This window comes from Herpailurus yagouaroundi, unplaced genomic scaffold (assembly GCF_014898765.1).
Source record: "Herpailurus yagouaroundi ecotype Mexico unplaced genomic scaffold, PumYag 162, whole genome shotgun sequence".
Classification (NCBI taxonomy): Eukaryota; Metazoa; Chordata; class Mammalia; order Carnivora; family Felidae; genus Herpailurus; species Herpailurus yagouaroundi.
In genome coordinates, this window is record NW_024412403.1 from 53620470 (window position 1) to 53646923 (window position 26454).

The 26454-nt window shown below is 35.6% G+C and overlaps 1 protein-coding gene across 3 annotated transcripts in view; it reads right to left on the reverse strand.

The window, feature by feature from the left end:
* CBLB (Cbl proto-oncogene B) overlaps nucleotides 1-26454 on the reverse strand; it is a 214549-nt gene that overhangs the window by 88537 nt on the left and 99558 nt on the right. For all 3 annotated transcript variants that reach the window (XM_040484406.1, XM_040484407.1, XM_040484405.1), the window contains exons 5-7: nucleotides 14028-14184; nucleotides 5799-5920; nucleotides 2564-2701 (exon numbers count right to left, since the gene is read on the reverse strand). In XM_040484406.1, coding sequence (XP_040340340.1) covers nucleotides 2564-2701; nucleotides 5799-5920; nucleotides 14028-14184 — 417 coding nt within the window. The remainder of the gene's footprint in view (nucleotides 1-2563; nucleotides 2702-5798; nucleotides 5921-14027; nucleotides 14185-26454) is intronic.

The window sequence follows — 26454 nt, forward strand, 5'->3', positions numbered from 1 at the left end:
GAGAAAGAGAATCCCAAGCAGGCTCTACACTGTCAGTACAGAGCCCGACCTGGGGCTCGATCCCATGAACCATGAGATCATGACCTGAGCCAAATTCCAGTCAGACACTTAACCCAGTGAGTCACCCAGGTGCCCCGAGGTTCTACTATTACAGAGGATTAAAATTAGAACTAAAAATTGTAGTAATTATGCCATCTTTTTGTGCTATAAGTCTTTATTCATTCATTCATTCAAAAATGAAATTGTATTGGTAAATATCTATTAAAAAATGGTAACATTACTGCTGGATTATGCTGACTGATTAAGGTATAGTTAATTTTGTTTAGGAGCTATTCTAACTTGCTGCAATGAAAAATTAAGAATGTAATATACCGTGGTCAATATTTTAAGGAGCAAAACTATACTAAATCTTTTCTGTGAAGTAACAAAAAGTATTTATCCTTAGTCTATAAATATGTTCATAAGTGTTAAAATTCACCCAGGAAAACCAGAAAAATAATTGAACTTAGATGACAGATAATTCTCATACAGTAAGGAACAGATCAGTGAGATAATTTTTTGTTTTTTTACAATTTAGAAAAAGGAGTTGACTACATTTGTAATGACATATTTAGAGTGTTATCACAGGGGTGGATTAAAATTCTACAATTATTAAATGAAGAGCACTAAGCAAAAGTTGGTAAGTAGCTTTCTTTTTATATCCTAAAATGGAGCCAGATTTAACAATTATGACATAACATTTTGCTTATCATCATCACACTTTAAAAACACATATAAATTCTATGACGAATTCAAAACTGAAAGATTATAAAAATAACAATAAGGTTGCTAGAGGAAAGGTTAAAAGTTCTATTTAACGTGTAAGGGGCAATTCAGTGATTACTGTCCTCAGTAAATGAGGGTGTACTGATGAGACCCTCTCAATGGCAAAAAAGGAATAAAGAATCTTGGCTGGTTATCAAAGTGAACTTCTTTATTACCTATGTCACACTATACTGGGTTAACTATAAGGAAAAGACAGCTGACCTTGATAATAGCTGGACCAGATAATATCCTGTGTTTTACTCATCTTAGGGAAAAAAAAAATACCGAACATAATAATATCTATTTTAATGTAATCTAAAAATCTAATCTATTTTTTAAGTAAGATTAAAATGTTAATCTGACCTATTTTAATGTAATCTAACACTAAAGTTCAAATTCAACTAACTAAATGCCTCTGAAGGGTGTGTGTGTGTGTGTGTGTGTGTGTGTGTGTGTGTGTGTAAATATTAACAGCTGATTTGCATAGGAGCTCAGAGGCTAAACAGTGATTACAATATAACTTGTTATTTTTTATTGGCTTTTAAAAACCAGATAGAAGGTATTGTAAACAATATAAATAAGCTGTATCAAAATTACCAACTTTACACATTTGCCCACTCGTAACCTCTATTTATAAAGTAAAACTTTACAGCACATTTTCTTAAAAACAAAATCCTGTTATCAGTGAATCAAAAGCTATAAAATTTATGATAATTAAAAAAAATATAAACACACACTTGGTACCAGTTTGCCCTACAATTCTCATGTAACTATTTCTTGAAAGTTCATAACTTATAAAAAATACATTTTTTTTCTTCACATATATTCCACCACTTTTTCTCTTTTGCAATTATTTTAGAAAAGGTGTAACTTATATTATTTGCTCTTTGCTAACTCTGGTGGACTTTCTCCTGCTAGGTTTCTATCACAATCTGTGCTATAGCAAATAAGGGTATATCTGTCTGTAAGTTACTTAGCAAAGGCAAAGGGCAAGAAAAGTGAGCATAATGATGTGACAATAGAACAAAATAGAAAATAAAACAAAAGCATGAAGGGAATGGCACATAGACTACAATGACTAAAATGAAAGAGAGGTATTTACTATGAAGGCACCTATCAGATTATCTACACTTTGTAGAGGAAAAAAGATATTCTTACTCTAAAAAAAAAAAAAAAAAAAAAAAAAAAAAAAAAAGGGAAAACTTATTTTTAAATTTAAAAAAATAATAGCTTAAGATAAACTGAATTCAGCTACCAACATAATTCTGGAGCAAGGATTTAATATCAGAAGACAGCCAAAGACAAAAGGAAAGGAAGGAGTGAGAAAAGCGTAAGAAGAAGAAATAGAAAACCTGTTACTAATGGTCAAAAAGTAAAACTAGCAATTTGAGGGTTACATGAAGCAACAGAAGTTAGTTATTTTAAAGAATTATCTTCTTATAAGTTTTTTTCATCTATTCTAAACTACTGTTAAGTGCTTTTTTTTTCCCTGTGAGAAATACAAACTCATGTTCTAATTTGATGTAGGAATTTATTGCCTATAAAATATAGTTTAATTCAAATCGGTTACCTAAAATGGCTATTTTAAGAGATGAACAATAAAAAGTAAGGAGCACCCATTCCTTAATCTTGAAAAAACAAAATAAAACAAAACAAAACAGCCAGATCATCAGACAATCTTTTCTCTCCATTGCAAAGCAGTGTCTATCTTTCAAATTGGGGAATAGTAAGCACCCTGACTCCCATTTCTCATACTCACAATCCTTCCCTGCTGCCGTCAATCAGGGCTTGAAATAAGGGCTTGTTATGCGGTATGGTCTGTAAGATATTGCCATCCCCTGTCACATAGCCAATGGCCCACTGTCCCAATCTAGTGCAGCTTAACCGGAAAATGTAGCTGTAAAACATGAGAAAATGATGTTTAGTCACATTCAGAATGTATGCTAACTACTAAACAATCTCTTAGATTTTTTTTAAAGTCAAAGAATAAACAGAATAATTTAGAAAAGCTGAAATAAGTTTCTATCTTCTTATTTTAAGAAGCTGTCCTTCTCCATTCATTGATCTGTAAAACTCCCTTCATTGAACTGTATAAGAAGCTCTGATAATAATTCCATTTAAATACCCCCAGGGCTATAGGACAAAAGAACTGAAGTTGATGTACTTGAGTATCAAAGGTTCTACTGCCATCCCCATCAGCAGATTCCCTATATGAAACAGTTGATGGCATGAAACAGCTAGGACCTGAATCATTTTTGGAAAGTAAAAAATAAAGAAGTAACAATTTAATTTGTCACCTCAGACAGAAATTGAGTCAGTTTATACTGTGTAATTCAATATATTACCTTGAAACTTTAAAACTATCCATATTTTGTTGTTAATGACTTGTTTATAAATAATAACTTTTCTTTCAAGCATTTCAGCCATTCACCCTTAAATGAAAGATCAAAAGAGCCCAACTATATTAATGAGACGGCAAACTAGATTAAGTTCACGGCTGCCGTCTAACCCTGTCCAGTTCAATGTCTTGCAACAGGAAGCCAAAATAGTTCAAAAATATAAATCAAATTGATGACAAAGAGACACTGACTTGGTTTTGAATTCATTGTCATTTATTTATTAACATAGCTATCTACTTATTTCATTTTAGCTCATTTATGTTTAAGTGTACTGCACTCAATCTTGCCACCATGAAAACTATATGTGGATTTTATAATCCCTTAAGTAGCTCAAAAGTAGGTAAACAATCTGCTATATTTGAGTACCGTGATTGCTGTACGCATGTCACAAATTCCTCTCTCCTAATAAACATTAGTTACTGATGAACCAAGTGCTATAAAAATAACTGTACAGGATACTTAACATATATAACAGCTATTGAATCTAATTAACTTGTATCTTTAGCACTGCAATGTAGTTTCATTTTCAAAGAAAACTGGGTTCTTAAAGAAAGGAAGAAGTTGTGGTTTTTAGATACGAAGAACTTCATACTCGTTTTAGATCCTTTGGAAAGGACTCTTCAAGAAAGTCCAAAAACATATTCTCCTAGAGAGCCTGAAAATAGAATATCATCCTGCCAATTAATGGAATCCTTAATCAGAATCATAGTCAAAATAATTGCACACAGATTTATGGTTGTCAGCTGGATCCCCAAAAAAGCAAAACGAGAGAGACTCAAATGTCCTTGGAATAGGCCCCACTATTTTCTCTACCATGAAGCCAAGGAGAAGAAATACTTTCCAAGAGGAAGTAACAGTTTAGCAGGTATTCCACAAAACAAGTACTTATCAAAATTATTTGTTCACTGAGTTTTCCTAAACTTTACATTTTAAATACCACATCCCACTTTACACATTAACAATTTACCACAGACTGACCATTTCATCTTTGCCTAAAACCTAGCAGAATAAATTGTTACAGGGCAAGCTGGGAAGGAAAGGAAGACATCCTTTCGGAGGGCACTGTCCTTTTATTAAGAGAACTATTCCAATAGTGATGAGGCCTGGCTTTTGCTCCCAACAATGTTCTCTCCCAACATTATTTATCTCTGTGATCTTGAACAAGAGAACACAAAAGGGACTCGGTTTCTTAATTTCCCAAATAACTTCTGTGTTAAATTTGTATGATTGTGTAATTCTAAACATAGCCCATCTTTCAAATCATACTCCAAGAACAAGAAGATACTTTGATGCCAATCTATGGAGTAGAAGTTATGGAAAAATCTGGCTATGAGAGATCCTTGACCCAAACAGAATGAGTCATTTAAGCCACCATCAAAATCTCAATGAGAACCAACTATCCTTAGTCTACACAGAAGACTTGCACAGGAACTAAACTGTTTTCTGTACCCCCTGCCTTCTTTTTATATACATATAAATGTTTGAAAATATAAAAAAGATGGAGATTTTCATTATGGCAGAGAAAAAGGAATCAACAGCACTGGCTTGTACTATAAACTAGTTTGTTAAAGAACAAACACCATTTGCATTACAAATCAAATAAAAATGGTATTAGAAGAAAAATGCAGCCTTAAAAAAAAAACAAAGAAATTCATTCCTACAATGAAATGACTCCAATATGGAAATCAGTATACTCATGGATGTTGGAATGGCATCTCCTACTAAAATGTGAGTGTGAGGACAGGTCTCCACTCTCATTGCTGCCACACCCAGCTCACTGCTTGCCATAGTACAAATGCCTACTAGGTACCTAACACATTTCTAAGTGGGACGTGGGGAAAATGCACAAACCAGGAGACAGACTTTTTGATCCCAGATTGACATTAATAAAGTATGATTTCTCAGCCAAAGCCACAGGGACTGACAAAAACAGCCAATCTCTGTGAGTTTTACCCAGTTTCATCATCTGGAAAATAAAACATAAATTCTGAAGCTATAAAGAAGCATAAGGTATTCTGGAAGAAATTCTTACGGACATGAAATTGGTTGGATTGTAACAATGGGCTTATATATGTTTACATGCGTTTATCATGTATGTATAGGTAAATGTATATATATACGTATATTTGTTTATATGTATTTACATATCATTATGTGTTTATCATTTAACCAAATTAAATATCGTGAAAAATACTTTAAAATAATGAACATGAAATTGATTTACTTTGTGTTTAGCACAATATTTAAGTATTCAAATATACACATACAATTTTATACACAAACACAGGTGTCATGAAAACAGACAATATGCTAATACCCTACTCTAATTTGAAAAATCAGAGCTCTGAGACTTAATGAAATTTTAAGTTTATCAAATTACATGGTATCACATCCTCTTTTACTTTATGAACACAGTTTCAGTACCAGCACAACAAAATCAGTTTAAAGGACACAATTAAGAAGTACCAGGAGCTCTATTAGCATTTCCTTCCCTCCCTCCACTCACCTGGGTGTTACTGATTTGCCTAAGAATGACCCAGAGAGAACTCTTCATCATTAGATATACCTCATAATATTACTGTTAAAGAGTCTTACCTTCCGGGTTTGGTGCTGTATTTCTGTAGTCGTGCTTTAACTTCATCATATGTGAGAAATGCCATGTAACCTGGATGTGTTACAGCTAAGAAATTCCAATTCCGTAAAATAGAGCCCCAAGGCTAAAAATATGAATAAATGAAAAGATATTATCTAGATGATATCAATTATCAATTATATGCCAACCCATCATTTAATATAGTTACTGAAATCTCCTGGATGAGTTCATGTGGCTTAGGTCAACCTTCAATGCCTAACAGCAAACATGTAATACCTTCTTCTATTTTGGAGAAATATTAGGCAGAAAGTAGGACGGAATACAGAGAGTAAAAAAGAAAAAAACACACAATTTCTTTACAAATTCTATTCCCAATACAGCATTTGTGATCACTTTGGAACCTAACACACATCACTCTCCTGTTTAAAACCCTCTAACTTTGAGTAAAAGCCAAAGTCCTTATAAATGGTCTAGAAGAGCTTCACAGGGTTGATGTCCAGCTCCCTTTCTGTGCCTATCTGTCATGACTCTCCCACTTTCTGGCTCTTCTCCAGGCACCCTGCCTTCTTTGTAGCTGGTGTGAACACAAAAATACTCTTCTTCCTCAGAGGTTTAGTATTTGCTGATTCCTTTACCAGAATTCTTTCTCCAAATACATAAGTGATTCTTCTCCAATGTTACCTCAATGAAGCCTTCTCAGACCACTCTACTTAAAACTGTTAACTCTCATCACATTCCTTATCTCCCTTTGTGTCTGTTTTGTTCACTACTATACCTTTAAGGTATCTAATTTTATAGAACAAGAAGCCATACCATGGAATGTAAGTGATTTGGCAAAGGTTACATATTAACCACAAGCTACATAAGAGTAAGGAACATGCAGGTCTTGTTCACCAAGGGGATACTATAATGGACGTAGGATCAGAACATAGTGACCAGGAAGGCGTAACTGTTGTTGAAAAGTTCCTCTAGCTAGTGACTTGTCTGAAAGGCCCTGACTCCCAACCTACCATTCTTTCCATGGTAAGAGACTGGTGCTCATGCTCACATTTGCCTAATTCTTGCACAGTTACAAAAGGTTTATTTATGATTTAGCAGCCAGGAAATTAAAAATCTTTCACAGGAACACACAAATGCACACACACAGAATTTGTACCATTCTTTCATGTGATTAGCTATCCCTCCAGTTACCATGGCAAGAGAAAAAAGGCAGTCAGTGATAGACAGTTTTGCTTGAGGGTGTGAGTGAATCATCTCTGCCACATTTTTAAGGCTGAAGCTACATTTATTCCAAGGACTTGGCAGCATATTCTAGCTGATGTGCCAGATTATTAACTCATATCTTCTACATAAAAGAAAAAAAAAAGGTATTTTGTGTTGCCAAGTGAAAGTGGTTGAAATTGGTAGAGGGCTCCTGGCTTTTGTTTGTTTTGAGACTTGCTCCCAATGATTGTTAAGCAAGTTTCAGATTCACAAGGTGGAATTCTTCAAGGATTGTGTCTTTGAGATGAGGATAACAAAGGAAAGAATTATTTAGTAATGAAAAATTTTTTAACCTTTTCTGACATAACAAGAAAAATCTTCAGGGCATTTCCCTATCACACTAAAATATCTAATTGGGCAAAAAGGAGCTCTGGAGAACACTATTATCAGAGTTTCTACGTACTTGGAAAAAACCAAAACATGTTTCTAATTTTCTTCCAAAGTCATGACTAAAAATTGCATAAATAATATTTGGAAGATTATCACCCTATGTTTTTAAAAACAGAAATAACTGCTAGTATAGGCACTGGGTTTTGTTTTGTTCTACTTCGCACCTACAAAGGGCAAGGATGGAAAGAATATAAAATATTTGGGACACTTCCATTAAAGTCTACAAAAATTAATGGAAGAGTTGTTAAAAAGATACTGAACTTTACGGAGAGCCAATGCACAGATCAGAATACAGGTGGAAAAAAACTGAAATTGGGAGTTTTCAGTCAACAGCTACAGTATTAAGCAACCATTTCTTAGTACAAATCCACAGGGCCAGCTTCTAACTACAAAAATATTTTTGTAATAGAAAGAGTCTGTGTACTGTTTTTCTTGTGAATGCAATCCACAGTCAGAACACATGGTAGTTACGTTTTTTTGTTTGTATACTTGTTTTGTTTTCTTAAATATTTTGCCAACTAATGGCTTAATGAAGGCAAGATAAAATGCTTTGGAGACAAAGAATTATTTTTATAATTTGTTTTTAGATTAAAGGAAATGTTTTCACACCCACCAACACAAAATGTACAGATTCTTAAATGATTACAGAAATTAATTAAGTGAATTAAGGAAGCTATTCCCTCCATTCTTCCAAAATGCTACTATTTTCAAGAATAGCTGTCTAATGACTTACAACTTATACTGGAAGAGGGGCCTGGATTGGTCTGTCCAGACTCACTCTCTTCTTGCTATAATGGACGACTTTCCTTCTCTTCTTTTGTTCCCTATTCCATTGCTGCTATATATTCCATAGTCACGAATATATTCCTTCAAATCACACAATCCTTATCCCACCACCCCTCAAATTTATTGCCCCATTTCTCAGCAACCCAATCTCCTCTAGTAGTGGGGAAATGGAAGAAGTGGGGTAGCAGCCCTGGGGAGAGAGTAGAGAGAAGCAAAATCCATCTATTTCTGTTCCAGGACTTTAGTACCTGCCAACCCCAGAATCTCTGAACTTCCTGGAAAGGAGAAAGAGAAGATTAAAGGCAGAAGAAAGAAGAAATGAGGAAGGTCTCCACTGTAAGATCATTCCAATGACTTCCCGGCATTTGTTCATGTGCTGGCAGAATATCAGGATAAGGGAAGAGCGGAAAAGAATGTATCTAGTATCCGGCTTTACATTCTTTTCTTCCCTTCTTCTTCCATTTCCTGGCCAATTCTCCTAGTCCCCGCTGATGACCCCGCTGATGATAGTGTTCTTCAAACCCTAATGCTAGTTCTCTACATCAAACCCCAATCTGGAGCATGTACCTTTCCTACTTTCAGATCCCATTCTGCTAAATATCCCATTCCCGACAATTCAGATATTAGAATTCACTACTAATTAGCCACCGTCATTGTCACTGCAGAAGAATATATGTTCATGCAGGTACACTACTCACAAAACTTATATTTTTTCATACAGAATGCATAATTATAACTTAAAAAACTATTACTCAAAGTTGTATAAAAATGAAAGGTAAGTAAAGTTCATATGTCTACTTTCCTATTCATAGAACGAATTTCATAATATTTTAAGGGACATGTATGATTAGTTAAAGCATTTGAGTAATGAAACCAAAAGAAGTGAAAAGTCACAGAAACATATAGGAGTTAACAAGAGCTCTTTAGCTACTTCTATAATTATGTGTTTTAAAGGAGACTAGACATTTTTGGTCCATAGATATTTTTTTGTTTTGTTATCTAAAACTTTTCACAGTAATTCTATTTAAAAAGATTCTTTTCCTCTCCCATCCCAGTGAGCATAAATAAGATACACGTAATTTACACTATTAAGATTACCTGCACTCTTTTAAATGAAACAGCTTATAAGAAAATATGTGCACATATTAAATAGCAGTTTGGTAAGTGTTTAACCAACATTAAGGTGGCCTCATAACTCTAATATATAACTGAGGCATTCTAGCATTTAACTTCCACACTAAAAAGCTGTCCAGGCTCCCTACAAAAAACACATTCTTCCTAGAATGAACAGTTAGGTTTAATGTATGAAAATAATCTTTTTTCTCTTCCTTCAGGAAGAGAGGGGAAGAAACAAAGCTTCTACTATTTCAAATGTCTTTGTTGTATCATGTTAAATAAAAAAAAATTGTAAAATTATCAGAAATCTTTAATGAAAAGAGAGGTTCTGTTATAAAATGATCAGTATCAGGGAGCACAATCTTTTTTATAAAATGTACCTTAAAATCATTTAAAACTTTTTTTTTCAACGTTTATTTATTTTTTTGGGGACAGAGAGAGAGACAGAGCATGAAGGGGGGAGGGGCAGAGAGAGAGGGAGTCACAGAATCGGAAGCAGGCTCCAGGCTCTGAGCCATCAGCCCAGAGCCTGACGCGGGGCTCGAACTCACGGACCGCGAGATCGTGACCTGGCTGAAGTCGGACGCTTAACCGACTGCGCCACCCAGGCGCCCCCCCTTAAAATCATTTTAAAAAGTAACCTAATAGCCTATACAGGCATACCTCATTTTATTGTGCTTTGCTTTACTGCACTTCGAAGATATTGTGTTGTGTTTCTGTGGGGTTTTTGTTTTCAGATTGAAGGTTTGTGGCAACCCCATACTGACCAAGTCCATCATGGCACCATTCTTGCAAAAGCATTTGTTCACTTGATGTCTGTCATGTTTTGGTAATTCTTAAAATATTCCAGATATTTAAGTCATTATATTTGTTATGGTGACTCTGTGATCAGTGATTTTTGGTCTTACTGATGTAATTTTGAGGGGTATCATAAACCACATCGATAGAAGACATCAAATGTAGCCCACAAATGGGTGTTCTGACTGCTCAACTGACCAGCCATTCCTCCATCTCTCCCTGTCCTCGGCCTTTCTCTCCCCTGAGACACAGCAACATTGAAATTAGGCCAATTAATAAGCCTGCAATGGCCTTTAAGTGTTCAAATGAAAGAAAAAGAGTCACACATCTCTCCCTTTAAATCAAAAGCTAGACATAATCAAGCTGAATGAGGAAGGCATGTTGAAAGGCAACACAGACTGAAAGGTAGGCCTCCTGCACCAAACTGTTTGTCAAGTTGTGACTGAAAAGGAAAAGTTCTTGAAGGAAATTAAAAGTGTTACTCCAGCAAACACGTGAATAATAAGAGGGCGAAAGAGTCTTATTGCTGATATGATGAAAGTTTTAGTGGTCTGCATAGTGGCCCTAACTCTCTTCAATTCTAGGAAGGCTGAGAAAAGTGGGGAAGCTGCAGAAGAAATGCTTGAAACTAGCAGAGGTCAGTTCATCAGGTTTAAGGAAAGAAGCCATTTCCGTAACATAAAAGTGGAAGGTGAAACATCAAGTGCTGATTAAAAACTGCAGCAAGTTCTCCAGAAGATCTAAGACAATTAATGAAGGTGGCTACACTAAACAAGAGATTTTCAGTGGAGATGAAGTGGCCTTCTATTGGAAGAAGATGACATCTAGGATTTTCATAGCTAGAGAGAAGTCAGTGCTTGGCTTCAAAGCTTCAAAGGACAGGCTGACTGACTCTTTTGTTTTGTTAGAGGCTAACGCGGCTGGTGACTTAAGTTGAAGCCAATACTCATATCCTAGTCTGAAAATTCTAGGACTCTTAAAAATTATGCTAAATCTACTCTTCCTGTGCTCTAGAAATGGAACAACAAAGCCTGGATGACAACATATCTGTTTGCAACATGAGTTCCTGAATATTTTCAGCCCACTGTTCAGCCAAAAAGTTCCCTTTCAAAATATTACTTCTCATTGTTAATGCACCTGGTCATCCAAGAACTCTGATGGAGATGCACGAGTTTAATGTTGTTTTCATTCCTGCTAACACAACAGCCATCCTATAGCCCATGGGTCAAGGAGTAGTTTCAACTTTCAAGTTTTATTTTTTATTTATTTTATTTTATTTTTTTCAACGTTTATTTATTTTTGGGACAGAGAGAGACAGAGCATGAACAGGGGAGGGGCAGAGAGAGGGAGACATAGAATCGGAAACAGGCTCCAGGCTCTGAGCCATCAGCCCAGAGCCCGACGCGGGGCTCGAACTCACGGACCACGAGATCGTGACCTGGCTGAAGCCGGACGCTTAACCGACTGCGCCACCCAGGCGCCCCTCAAGTCTTATTTTTTAAAAATACATTTTGTAAGGCAATAGCTGCCATAGATTCCTCTGATGGATCTGGGCAAAGTTAACTAAAAACCTTCTGGAAGGGGTACATCATTCTAGATGCCATTAAGAACATTTGTGACCTATGGGAAGAGGTCAAAATATCACCATGAACAGGAGTTTGGAAGAAGTTAATTCCAACCAACAAGGATGACTTTGAGGGGTTCAAAATTCCAGTGGAGGAAGTACCTGCAGATGTGACGGAAACAGGAGGAGAACTAGAATCAGAAGTGGAACCTAAAGAGGGACTGAATTGCTACAATGTCATTATACAACTTTATTGGATGAAGAGCTGCTCCTTAGGAGTGAGGGAAGAAAATGGTTTCTTACATAGAATCTACGCCTGTGAAGATGCTGTGAAGATTGCTGAAATGACAACAACAAAAGAGTGAGAATATTAGTTGATAAAGGAGCGGGAAAATTTGTGAGGACCGACTCCAATTTTGAAAGAAGTCCTGTGGGCAAAATGCTTTCAAACAGTATCATATGCTACAAAGAAATTGTTCGTGAAAGGAAGAGTCAATCAATGCAGCGAACTTCATTGTTGCCTTATTGTAAGAAATTGTCACAGCCAGCCCAGCCATCAGCAACCACCATCCTGACCAGTCGGCAGCCATCAACATTGAGGCCAAGACCCTCCACCAACAAAAGATTACGACTCCGTGAAAGCTCAGATGATGGTTAGCATTTTTTAGCAATCAAGTATTTTGTAATTAAGGTATATACATTGCTTTTTAAAGACATGATGCTGTTACACATGCAATAGACTACCATATAGTGTAAACATAACTTATAAGCACTAGGAAACCAAAAAGTGTTTTGAACTGCTTTATTGTGATATTCACTTCATTGCACTGGTCTGGAACCGAACCTGCAGCATCTCCAAGATGTACCTGTATATACCAAGGGAATAATCATGAAACTAATGTAAACTAAAAATATGCAAAAACACAATTTCTGCAATCATTTATCTAATTTCTTATCCTATACACCTAGGTAGAATTATGATCTGAAAGTTGTAATAAAAACAATGTATTCTATAAGTATTGTTGACAAGAGTTAATTTGCCTTCTGTTAACAGGTTCTTTCATAAATTAAAACTTAATCCCACACAATTTTATTTTCTTACATAAATCAGTCACCAGATCCTTGTAAACTAGTGCCAAGCAGAATCACAAATCAAAGAAGCAAAATTCTTATAACATGGAAAACATGAAAACCAATATTATACTCCAACATTTGTTGAAAGCACGTTTCAAACGCATAAATCTTACTGAGACTTAAAATAATAAAAAAGTTCCATCAGGATACAAGCAAGCCTGTGTTCTGATCAATTTACCTCACTTACTATATGATTTATATTACTATAATTATAAAGATTTTAAGTGGGATTCTTTCATTCTGTGACTACTTGAATTGAACACCATAGATGATATACAATTTAGTGGCATAGTCAAATTCAAAGCACAAATTTCAAGTCTTCATGTTTAATGTAATTCCATGAAGACCTACAAAAGAATAAAATGATAGCACACAGCTTACATCATTTAATGGTACCTACTTCTTAAAAGCTATGTGAAGACAATTATAACGGATAGATTAAAAAAGAAAAACAATAAACAGGACAAGAAGGTTAATGTCACAGTCATACATATTAGAAAACAGGAAAAAAAAAAAAAGAAACCCTAAATTTTCCAAAAGAGGAATTTGTTAAAGTAATGACATACTATTTTGATGAAAACATTACGTAGCAACTGAAAATCAATAATTATATTGATGAAAAAGATTTATTGACATGAAAACACGTTTATAATATGTGGTTGAATGAGCAACGTAAGTTGTAAAACAGTATACACCACAGGGATCTTCTCTACAGAACATGATAAATTTACTATTTATTGCAAAGTTTACTATGTCTCTTCTTACCTAATGAACACAGGACGCAAAGCAGAAAAGTTGGGCTCCAACCTCAGCATATACCCACCCATAAAATTTGCATTCTGTCAGTTACTGGGCTAAAAGGACAAAGTAAAGTGAGAAACTAGGAAATTTAAAACAAAGCTCCTTTCCATGAATCTTCTCAAGGCTAACAAGCAATTACCAGCCTCACAGCACCTGATACGCCAAACTTTAAACCTTAAACTTATAGCAATGACCAAAAACTTAACACCAGCGACTTCAAAATTATACACTACCAAAAAATGAGACTATTTCTCACATGCTTGTGTGTGTGAGAGAGATGTACTCACACATGTGCACACGAACAAACGCGTGCACACCACATGCACACATAGGAAGGAAATCAGGAGGGAGGAAAGGATTCAGCAAATAGAAAGCTTACCTGAAAGAGTCTGGTAAAAATATCAAATTCAAAAACTGAAATGTAATCATTACAAGTTAAATCAATTGTTGATTTCAGAGCCATTGCTTCCAGGCCGGAGCTAATTTGATGAACCTCATGAAGGCACTGTCTGAATACTTTCCATGGCACAATAGTCCTGTGTAAGAAAAAAAAAAATGAGTAATTGAATCAAGTGTCATTTAAGACATACCTTCCACTGAAACAGAAGAGTTCAATCATAATGTAAATAGAATTAATTGCATTTGTACTAAAAGGTAAATAGTTGACAAAAAAGACAAAGATATGTTCATAATTCAGAACATATGTAATAGGTTTTGCTAACTGGACTGTTTTCCATTTGCTAAGAAAGTGACAAAAATCAAAATCAACTTCTCTCTCAAATAATCCTTGCCTATCAACATATTTCTAAAAATATGTCCAAAAGAAGGGATTAGGTCAAAGTCCTATGTGTCTTACCTCTTGTGTATACAAGATCATTTGACTTTGCATCAAGTTAATTTTTCCCCTCTATTTTCTTAAAATAACGGTAAGACTATGGGTTCATATAATAGTAGGAATTATGTACTCATGGCACAAAAGAGTAATTTACATCCACCATTTTGAGAAAGCTCAGGTGGAAAGTCATGAAGACATGTTAGCCATTACCTCCTTGTATTCTGCAGATAAAAAGCACATGCTATTTAACCTTTCATATTAATACAAAGGAAAATGTTAATATTTTTAACCAACAACACTGGCTAGCATGTGGAAATTTATTTATTCATAACTTACTTTTATTAAATATTATGCATCAAATTTTTATTAAGTAATGCATTTACGTACTTCAAAAACTTAGAAGAGCAAAAAATGGTATTCAGGGAAGTCTCCCAGTCTGTCCTCCACCTGACCAGTTTCTGACATTCACCTACTTCCTTCCCACCATGAAAATAAGTAACACTCATTTTTTATCCCTTAATTTTCCTCCTTTTGGAATGTTAAATGCCTATTCTTGAATAAGTGGAAGAAAGAAATCATTTGTGTTTCTTTAAAATTTTAAGCTGCAGTTTTCACAGTAGGACATCAGAAGAGCTATATACACCCTCTTTTAAGAATGTACATATTTAGGTATTAGGTTTTTCTTTACCATTATCTCTTAAGAAATAAAAGGTTCAGAATGGACTACATTGGCCCTTTCCTATACTAATTTTCCCAGTGAAGCATCACCATAAATGTACAACTTCATATTCACTCAATAATTATCCATTTCAGTGATTGTCAAACTTGAGCATTCATCAGGATCGTGGAAGGGCTTGTTAAGACAGAAATTGCTGATCCACAACCCATGATATTCTAATTCAGTATGCCTGAGGTGCAGCTGAAGAACTTACAGTTCTGACAAGTTCCCAAGTGATGCTGACACTGCTGGTCTGGGGATAACACTTTTTGAGAGTCACCGATCTATTGCTAAGGCAAGGCACTGTCGAGAAATACACCTATGAAAATAGAAGATACTATCTGTCCTTGAAGAACACGCATACAGGGTAGAAATAAGATGTGTAATGCTTAAAAACATAGGTGGGGAGGGGAGGCATATTTAAGGCAGTGATGGAGGAGTTCCAGAGAAGGAGGGGTCTGTGGCAAGCTGAACAAATGAATGGAGGGACAGGCTTATGATACTATGCTGCATTTATAAGAAAGTTTAGGCTTGATAGACCATTAAAAGAAAGAAAAACATGAGGCTGACTATATCAAAAGGCTTTTCTCTATGTATGAAAAAAAAACAGGAAACCACAGAGAACCGAAGAGATACACCACATCAGACACCGTTTAGAAGAAACACACGTCAAGCTCTGATTAAGGTTAACAAAATGCTGCTGTTTTCAGAAAACAAGGATAACTTTTGATAATGTTAGGAGGCCATTGATTTATGGCAACGTGTAAAAATGAAATTGTGTCCAGTTACATTACAGTTACTGCTAAAGTAGTGCCTAAGAAGCACATTTGTCTTTTCCAAATTAAAGTTTCAAATATTCAACACATAAGAGGGACATGAACCCTCATATTCAAAATTTTTAAATATTAAACAAAGAACTACTGACTTAAGAATGGCATGTTTTAGTTTTGTATAGAAATGTTAAGAGAAACTTGTCTTGCATATAAAGTATAAAAAGGAGGGGCGCCTGGGTGGCGCAGTCGGTTAAGCGTCCGACTTCAGCCAGGTCACGATCTCGCGGTCCGTGAGTTCGAGCCCCGCGTCAGGCTCTGGGCTGATGGCTCAGAGCCTGGAGCCTGTTTCCGATTCTGTGTCTCCCTCTCTCTCTGCCCCTCCCCCGTTCATGCTCTGTCTGTCTCTGTCCCAAAAATAAATAAACGTTGAAAAAAAATTAAAAAAAAGAAAAGCTGAAGTCAAGTCAAATTCCTACAATTGATGATTTGTGCCTCTTCTCACTGTGCCCTAACCCCTTCTCTGGAAGCTAAATTAAAAACATAAAAGATCTTTCTTTGGAAATAATATACATACATAAATGCAAGAAATGGTTAGATCTCTCTACTTCTCTTTACTTTCATCACCAACACTAGCGTTTGGATTTCTTTTAAGGCCACTTTCAAATTACAAGCAAAAAGTTTATTTAAAAATGATTTAACAGGGGCGCCTGGGTGGCGCAGTCGGTTAAGCGTCTGACTTCGGCCAGGTCACGATCTCGCGGTCCGTGAGTTCGAGCCCCGCGTCAGGCTCTGGGCTGATGGCTCGGAGCCTGGAGCCTGTTTCCGATTCTGTGTCTCCCTCTCTCTCTGCCCCTCGCCCGTTCATGCTCTGTCTCTCTCTGTCCCAAAAATAAATAAAAAACGTTGAAAAAAAAATTAAAAAAAAATAAGTAAAAAATAAAGTATAAAAAGGAAATCAATGGGCCTGATACCTTTAATACCTGCTACCATAAAAATATATATATCTCAATTCCAATATTTAAGGAGCATGAAGACCATAACTCCTTCCAATACTCAATGATTTCCCAGAGAAAATTATATTAAAAAAATGTATGAACTTCTAAAACTGTAGTCTGACATACTACTTTGGGACAGTAATTTACAAAGGAGCAAGCTACATTTCTGTGGCACTTGTGTAAATGACACTTGCTCACAGTTCACTTGTGATAAACCGAAGGTCCAAATATGCTTACATAGGGTAGTGACAGGGATTAAGAAGGGCATTATTTGGTTAACTAATTATATACAAAATTTGCAAACGGGTACCTTTCCTTTGATCAGCTGAATCAAACACCCACCATCGAAAATATCGGGGAGGAGAAGGGGTTCACAAGTGAAGAGCAGAAACAGCATGCAATGACTTCTTAAAAAAAAAAATTGTTCTGAAACCATGGCACTAAGGATCTAACCTTTCCAAAAAGGACGTCAAGTTGCTACCACCTTCTTTCCTGATGTGTATGGGGGGAGGGAAAAAGAAGAGGATGGCTTTTCACACCTTTAATTAAACTGCAGCAACAACACATAGTGGTTTCTACTCTCTTTCCCTAGAGATGAAGCAAGTCAGAGAAAATATTAATGACAAATTGTTTTACAAATACGTACAAACTTCATTGTGCTAACAGAAATCTGGGAATATGAAAAGAGGAAAAAAAAAACAAACAGAACATAAAAGCTTCATGCTCTCCCTAATCCAGAAATATTTTAATCTGTACTTTTGCCACTTTCAATTATAAATCACTGTGATTACAAGTTAATTCAAACTTCAAAATCTATTGAAAAGCACAAGTAACTGTTAATCCACAAAGAATGGAATACAAGGCCAGTGGTCAGCTAGAAACTTATAATAATTATGATTTCAGGATTTTTTAGACTTGCAATAGGAGTAAGAATAAGAGCTGCCACTTACTGATGGTCTACTCTCTCTGCCAGTCATCACGCACTTTATGTCTATTACCAGAGTTTGTCATGATAACACTACAAGACAGATAATATATTTATCTTCATGATACAGTTGGGAAAACTGAGGCTTAAAGAGGTTGAGTAATTTGCCTAGGAAAGACTTTATATGTTCCAGGTACTGTGGCATGTTCAAACCACTTGTGAATAGACTATGTTGTGCCATTTGCAAAAGCTATAGAAAAAGATGAGGGTGCCTAGGAAATCTCATGGGATGAAGTTCCTTGAACCGCATCTTATTCACCTCGGTACAAGACAGACAAGGTGTGCAACTAAAATTTGTGTAATTAAATTAAACTGTGTCTAGGGAAGGCAAGGGAGAGTTACATGGAGGAGACCAGAAATTTGGGCTCCACTCCCTTTCTCCACTACCCAGAAATCTTCAAGACAAAAGAGTTATAGTCTGTTCATATAATATCAGGACAGATAAGAACTTAACATAGGCTACGTTACAATTTTGTTATTAGATAATAAGTCTTGGTCTATTTACCAAGAAACAAAAGAGTAATTATATTTTTTTTAGACTTGAAAATAGAGTTAGTGGCCTTTCAGATAAAAACAGATACAGGGAAACAAAACTGCAAAGGTGTCAGTAGGTCAGCAACTGACAAGTCACTCAATCTTCCAGGCTTTCTCCTTCTCAGTAGAAGTTGAAAAGTGTATTAGATATTCTAACTTGACAATCTTGCAGTTTAAAATAAAACAGTAAAAGGAATGGAAGACAAAAAATGTTAGGAGATTATAACAAAAAAAAGGCACAACATTTTCATGACACCACAAGTTCATAAAAGGATATATCTTTTGTTTTTAATTCATATGAAAAAAATCCACATAAGGTGTGAATCTCAACAAAGCCTACAGTATTTGAAAAGTCATATACTTCTGGTGTGAATGAGAATTTATACAGCATTTCTAGAAGGCAATTTGGCAGCAAGTGTCAAAAGCCTATATTTTTTGAAAAATCTACTTCTGGGATTTCACCTAACAAGATTATGTAAAAAAAAAAAAAAAAAAAAAAAAAAGTATACACACACACGTATATATCTATATGTATATATATTTATACACATAAATACACAGCAACACAAATATCTACCCATAAATCTCTTCAATACAGTGTTGTTCATAGTAGCAAAAAATTAAAATAATATGTTCAATAGTAATAATAGGAAATGTTAAAATCTTTGGATATAATATGTAACAGTAATTAACAGTTGTAAAAAAGAATATTGTCATGGAAAAGTGTCCATGGCATATTTAAATGGGAATTGCATTTTTGAAATTGTATGTCCTTTATGATCCAATGCTGAAAACTATCTAGAATGTTTGGAGATATCAATACCCATTTTAACTGATGATAACTGGATCGTGGTAGGAGTATGAGTGATTATTTTATTTTTCTCTGTAAGCCATTAGAGCATATTAATAAATATGCTAAGAAATAAAATATATACTAAAACTTTTTAAAAAATTTTTTTAACATTTATTTATTTTTGAGAGATAGAGCACAAGCAAGGGAGGGGCAGAGAGAGAAGGAGACACAGAATCCGAAGCAGTCTCCAGGCTCTGAGCAAGTGTTCAGCACAGAGCCTGACACAGGGATCGAACCCACAAACCATGAGATCATGACCTGAGCCGAAGTCAGTCACCCAACCAACTGAGCTACCCAGGCGCCCCAATATACTAAAACTTTTAAAGTACATTATGTAATCATACAGGAATCATTTAAAAACAAGAATTATAACAGTATTTGTCTGAGACTGGTTTTATATGTGTAGTATATGTATACAAAAGAATTTGCAGATTAAAGATGAAATAAGAGAATTCAACATGGTTGCTGAATATAAAACCAATACAAAAATCAGTTGTATTTCTATAAATAAGCAATATATTGTTAGAAAATAAACCTTGAAAATACTTGACTTTTACAATAGCATCTGAAAATATTAAATAAGTAGAAATGAAGCTAAGAAAAGCTGAACAACACACAATCACAGAGGGATATAACACTTTAACGGACTAGCAGATTCAATATTGTAAAGATATCAATAATTCTCAAATTGATGCTTAGATTTAATATAACCCTAGTCAAAAATTCTAGGAGACATTTCTGTAATAAGAAATGATAGGCCGATTCTAAACTTTATAGGCAGATGTCAAAAGCCAAGAATAATCAACCCAATCTTCAATAGGAACAACACTGACAAACTTTTACTCTTTACATAATTAAGACAATGTGATACTAGCACAAGGATAAACAAATAGATGGAACAAAACAAAAATTTTAGAAAGAAATGCAATCATATTTAGACACTGGATGTGTAACATCAACTAGATTTAAACAGCACTGGGGAATGAATGACGTTTTAAGTAAATGCTGCTTGGTCAAATGGATATACATACAGAAGAAACTACCCTTACTTAATACCATATAAAAATTAATTTTAGACTATTGCTTTCTCTTTCATATTTAGGTATAAAATTAAAGTTTTTTTTTTTTAATTTTTTTAAGAAGAAATTAGAGAATATCCTCATTATTCTGGAGCAGGCCAAAATTTAAAAAGGGCCCAAAATGCTCAACGGATAAAGGAAAAGATAAATTATAACCTGTATTCATGAAAAGATATCACTAGCAAAGTTTAAAAGAAAGCCATATATTGGGAGACACTATTTACATACATATAAACAACAAAAGATTCACATCTAAATATTAATAAGTACTAAAAAACTGAGCAAATGATATACACAAAGAAATCAAAACGTTCAACAAAGATCTATTCAGCATCAGAGAAATGTACATCAAAAAGACAGTGATATTCCACTGGACCCCACCAGTATGGCTTATGAAGGAAAACAAAAAAGCAAAAAAAAAAAAAAAAAAAAAAAAAAGACAAAGGATATCGAAGAGTTGGGGAAGATAATATGGAGCAACAGGAACCTTTAGGCACTGCTCATAGGTGATTCAGTTGGTAAGCCACTTTAGAATACTAAAAGCTAGGGGCGCCTGGGTGGCGCGGTCGGTTAAGCATCTAACTTCAGCCAGGTCACGATCTCGCGGTCCGTGAGTTCGAGCCCCGCGTCGGGCTCTGGGCTGATGGCTCAGAGCCTGGAGCCTGTTTCCGATTCTGTGTCTCCCTCTCTCTGCCCCTCCCCCTTTCATGCTCTGTCTCTCTCTGTCCCAAAAATAAATAAAAAAACATTGAAAAAAAATTTAGAATACTAAAAGCTACTAAAGCTAAAATTGTGCGGGAAGTAGGAGCCAGCAATTCCATTCCTAGATACACATTCAACAGAAAAGCATACATAGGTTTTTAAAAATACAAAAAGAAAAAGTTCATAATAGCACTACTGATAATAATCCGAAAGAGGAAGAACCTAACGTTCATTACCAACAGAATCAATAGGTAAGTTATAGTGCAGCTGTACATTGGAGCAAGAATGAAGAGTGTGTCACATGCAAGAACAGGGGTGAATTTCATAAACATAAAGAGTAAAAGAAGCCAGATTTTTTAAAAGAACATAATTGTATGATTTCAACTATGTAGGATTCAATGATGCTTGAAGTCAGAACACCATGAGCAAACAGTGACTGTATGGAACTTGCTGAGGGTTTGGGGGTAAGAGGTGTTCTGAATTATAGATAATATGCTATTTATTTGGGTGGCATTTACATTGGTGTGTTCACTTCTTGAAAATTCTTCACCTTACACTTATGATTTATGTGCTTCCCTGTATGTATTATTAAACTTAATATATACAGCTTTAAACATTTTGACAATAAAAATCTAAGATGAAAAAGAGTGGGAAATGTGGGAACGGATGAAGTACCTGCTGAATAATAAACAAGGAAGTCAATGTTTATTTGTTGTTTGTTGGTTTTGTTGCTGTGGTGGTGGGGGTGGTGATGGTCATAGTTGTTTAAAATTCATTCTAGCTCAAGGAGGTAAAATGTCATCTTGATTTTAAACAAAATGAAAATCTGTTCTATCCTTATTAACCCATTCCTGTTTTTTTAAATTTTTTTTTTTCAACGTTTTATTTTATTTTTGGGACAGAGAGAGACAGAGCATGAACGGGGGAGGGGCAGAGAGAGAGGGAGACACAGAATCGGAAACAGGCTCCAGGCTCCGAGCCATCAGCCCAGAGCCTGACGCGGGGCTCGAACTCACGGACCGCGAGATCGTGACCTGGCTGAAGTCGGACGCTTAACCGACTGCGCCACCCAGGCGCCCCAACCCATTCCTGTTTTTAATTTCATCTGAATTTTGTCAGAAAATTCACTTCGACCAACAAAGATGTATTTAGTGTCAGTACCTTTAAATTGAGTGCTAGCTTTGTTCTGAAGATAATGAAACATTCATAAGACCGTTTATATGTTTTGATTTTTATTATGGATGCAAAATATTAGGACTGTGGTTCCTCAATCTGTTGATACTTATATCTATAGTTATTTCCTACATCCAATCTTTTTCTATAATAACTTCTGTAATTTGTTAAAGAATATGAAAATAGATTGTTATCGGGCTATACTGTTCGTACTCTCCCATCACAATTGTTTCTCAAAACAAATGCTTTTGTTTGTTTTTGAAAAGCACATGTTTTCCAGCAACCCACACAAAGAACATATTAAAACTCTGGTCAAATAGTTGCCTCACAACTCATCATGGACAGGATGGTAACCATGGTTATCAAGGATATTCATAATTAGATCTAACCATTCCTGTGAAAATTCTTGACTCTCATACAGAAAGACACAGATGCTGGGTATTTGTGATTATTTTTGTCAAAAATGTTTGTAACATTTTGTCTATAGTATGGACATTCATTAATTCTCTGTAAAATGGACAAGTATTCTCATTTTCACATTCTGAAACTTACAAACACCTTTTGTAAGATTGCAGAAACAAGGAAAATAGCTTCTTCAACATTATTCCTGATTTTCTCACTAACCTCACTCATATGGTAAGTTTGAGGTTTTCTGACTTCTGGTCTCACAGCCTGACTTTTGAACATGATAAATTTCCTAGAGCCATGAAATTACTTTGTACATAATTCCATTTATTTTCTGACTTTGAAATAAAGTTTATTGGTGAAAAGGGATGGGAAGAGGAACTATAAATACAATCCATAAGAATATGTCAAAATTCCAGATTTCATTTTCTACTTATTAGCCACTGACCATAGCAAAACAAAGATTCTGGTCTTAAAACAAAAGAGGATTTGTTCTTTTCTTTCTCATGCACAACCAACTGTGCTTCGCTATATTTTCTTTGAAAGGTCAGCGATACTTGGTAGGTTTGTAAATTTTTTTTTCAACGTTTTTATTTATTTATGGGACAGACAGAGACAGAGCATGAACGGGGGAGGGGCAGAGAGAGAGGGAGACACAAAATCGGAACCAGGCTCCAGGCTCTGAGCCATCAGCCCAGAGCCTGACGTGGGGCTCAAACTCCCGGACCGCGAGATCGTGACCTGGCTGAAGTCGGACGCTTAACCGACTGCGCCACCCAGGCGCCCAGGTTTGTAAAACATGTAAGATACAATAGCTCATGGATCACAGCAAAATACCTTTGATCTGCTGAGGTCAGATTACACAAAACCAGGAAGTTGTAGATCCTAAAATTAGAAAGTCCTGCCACAGAAGGGCTTAAGTAAAGCTTTATTTTTTTTTAAATTTTTTTTTCAACGTTTATTTATTTTTTTTGGGACAGAGAGAGACAGAGCATGAACGGGGGAGGGGCAGAGAGAGAGGGAGACACAGAATCGGAAACAGGCTCCAGGCTCTGAGCCATCAGCCCAGAGCCCGACGCGGGGCTCGAACTCACGGACCGCGAGATCGTGACCTGGCTGAAGTCGGACGCTTAACCGACCGGGCCACCCAGGCGCCCCTTAAGTAAAGCTTTAAATGGTCTTCCTTTTAGCATTAAGAGTCCAGTCTGTCTTATAAACAACAAAGTCAGTAATGAAACAAAACTCTTCCTAAGTCTCTCTTTGTAGGTCAAATAAATTAACAATCGATGGGCGAAATCTGATAGATATCTAAGTCAAACTGAGGTAAAAGAAATATAAAACTTCCAAACCTCTAAAATCCTCATTTAATAAACTGCATAAACACGTGGAACCTATTAAAGCTTTGGTTGTAAAGGAGACTTACAGAATTTTTTCTTTAATAGAAAATAAATCAGGTTATAAGCGCCTTGTTACTACATCTAATGGAAACTTTTAAGTCTATCTTGTTTGATCGTTTAGTACTATTATCTGGTTCATCTCCCTTTTGCTTTAAATCTTATCTTCCTTTAGCATCTATAATACCACACACTCTTCAAGTTTTTTCCCCCTACTTTTCTGACCATTCCTCCTTAACTTAAATGTCCTCTGGATACTTCATTCATCAGAATTCTTTAAGGATCTGTCCTCTTCATTCTCCCTGCACATTCTCCATGGTCTATATCATTTAGTTCAATGGCTTCACACAGCTTTCAGAGAATGTGAACTCAAATATCTAGGGACCAGACAGTTAACAGAAATAAGTAAAGAGATCCAGGTGAGGATTGCAATGAATTGAAGGAGAGCACATCTAACTTGGGCAAGCTGGCACCCAGGTATAGCCAAATGCTGCCTTGTCAGAATTCAGATCTAGTGGTGCCATCACTCCCAATTATTCAGTGAAACTCAATACAATATTTTTGTGGAAAATAAATCTTTAAAAGTTACCAACTGGGGCGCCTGGGTGGCGTAGTCGGTTAAGCGTCCGACTTCAGCCAGGTCATGATCTCGCGGTCCGTGAGTTCGAGCCCCGCGTCAGGCTCTGGGCTGATGGCTCGGAGCCTGGAGCCTGTTTCCGATTCTGTGTCTCCCTCTCTCTCTGCCCCTCCCCCGTTCATGCTCTGTCTCTCTCTGTCCCAAAAATAAATAAAAAACATTGAAAAAAAAATTAAAAAAAAAAAAAAAGTTACCAACTAATTTTTTAATTAAAAATTTCATAAGGCCAAGAAAAATATTCCACAGGCTGTCACTCTGTATACTCTCATAAATACACTGTCAATTCTAAAATCTCTACCCCTATTCTATATTCTTCCCATACCCTCAAGGTTGTATATCCAACCTAATATATATCACATGGAGTTATTTAGGTGCCCCAAACTGAACTTGTCTGTTTGCCAAAACCCCTCTTCTTCCTACTTTTCCTGTGTCAGTGCAGGATACCCAGTTGTTCAAAGCAGAAATTGAGATACCACACTTGAATTATTTCTTTTACCTCATATATCTTAATAGTCAAGTATGGTTAATTTTATCTTTATGTCACTCTCAAAGTCATGTACTTTTTACTTATATATATGTACATTTATTTTGTGTACTGATTATATATTATTTTATATATTGATTTTATGTATATTATAATTTGTACCTGGTTTTCTACAATAGCCTCCTATCCGTCTCCTATTTCTAATTTTTCAGGTTCTAAAGGGGGAAGGCAGTCAGACCTTAACATGATTATTTTTTAGATGGGAAGAAAATATTGAAATTCTACTTGCATTTTTATGTAGCTTTTAAATTCACATTATATGTCCTTTATTTGTATTACATATGAGAATACACATTATTTGTGTAAGAATATATGTATATATTCAGATCATAAATAATATGCTTAAAAGTATTTAATAATAAGTTAGTAATAAGGAATATAATCAAATGGGTTTGGAAGCCACTACTCAAATTCATTATACCTACTTCAGCAAGAGTCAGCCACCTAAAATCCAAGTGTGACCACTTTCCTATTTAAAACCCATCAGTGGTTCCCCATTGTTCTCAGGGCTCCAAAGAACAGAGTTTTAAAAATGCAACTTTGTATATGGAAAAAGAAATACAAAGGGGAAGAAATGAACAGAGCTTTCAAAACACAGTGCAAGAGAGAAATTAATAGTTACAAGTACTTTGGTCTTTGAGACAGGGTAATTCCCATGGTGGACCATAAACCACTATTTTTTATTTGGATTCCTTGTTCATCAAGGAATTTTCTAGATAGGATATGGCTCCACACATCAGTTATCAATGGGGACACACATACCCTCATCTGCCTGACAGTGGCGTTAGTCACTGTAAATTAAAAAATAAAAATGGGGGTTATAGATCAGTTTATGAGCTCAACTGAATTGTGTCTACTCTGTAAACACACTCTTGGTTGTATGAAATCAGATTTCAAAGCTGAACGCCAGAACCTAAATCATGTTGATTTTGCTAGGTAAAGGTAACTTAGTAAAGGATTCAGAGTGGAGAGAAGGAAAAAGTGTGGGGGGGGGGAGGAGAGGAGGAAAAAAAATGAAGGCATTTATGTAAACTTGAAATTATCTGTACCTTTGTTTTGAACTCCAGCAGACTGTAACACCTCAGTCCCAATCACAGCATTTTCTACCCAACAGACTGCTAGACTCCTTAGGAACAAATACCCAAATACCCAGTAACCCATTTGTTACTCCTTAGTAAC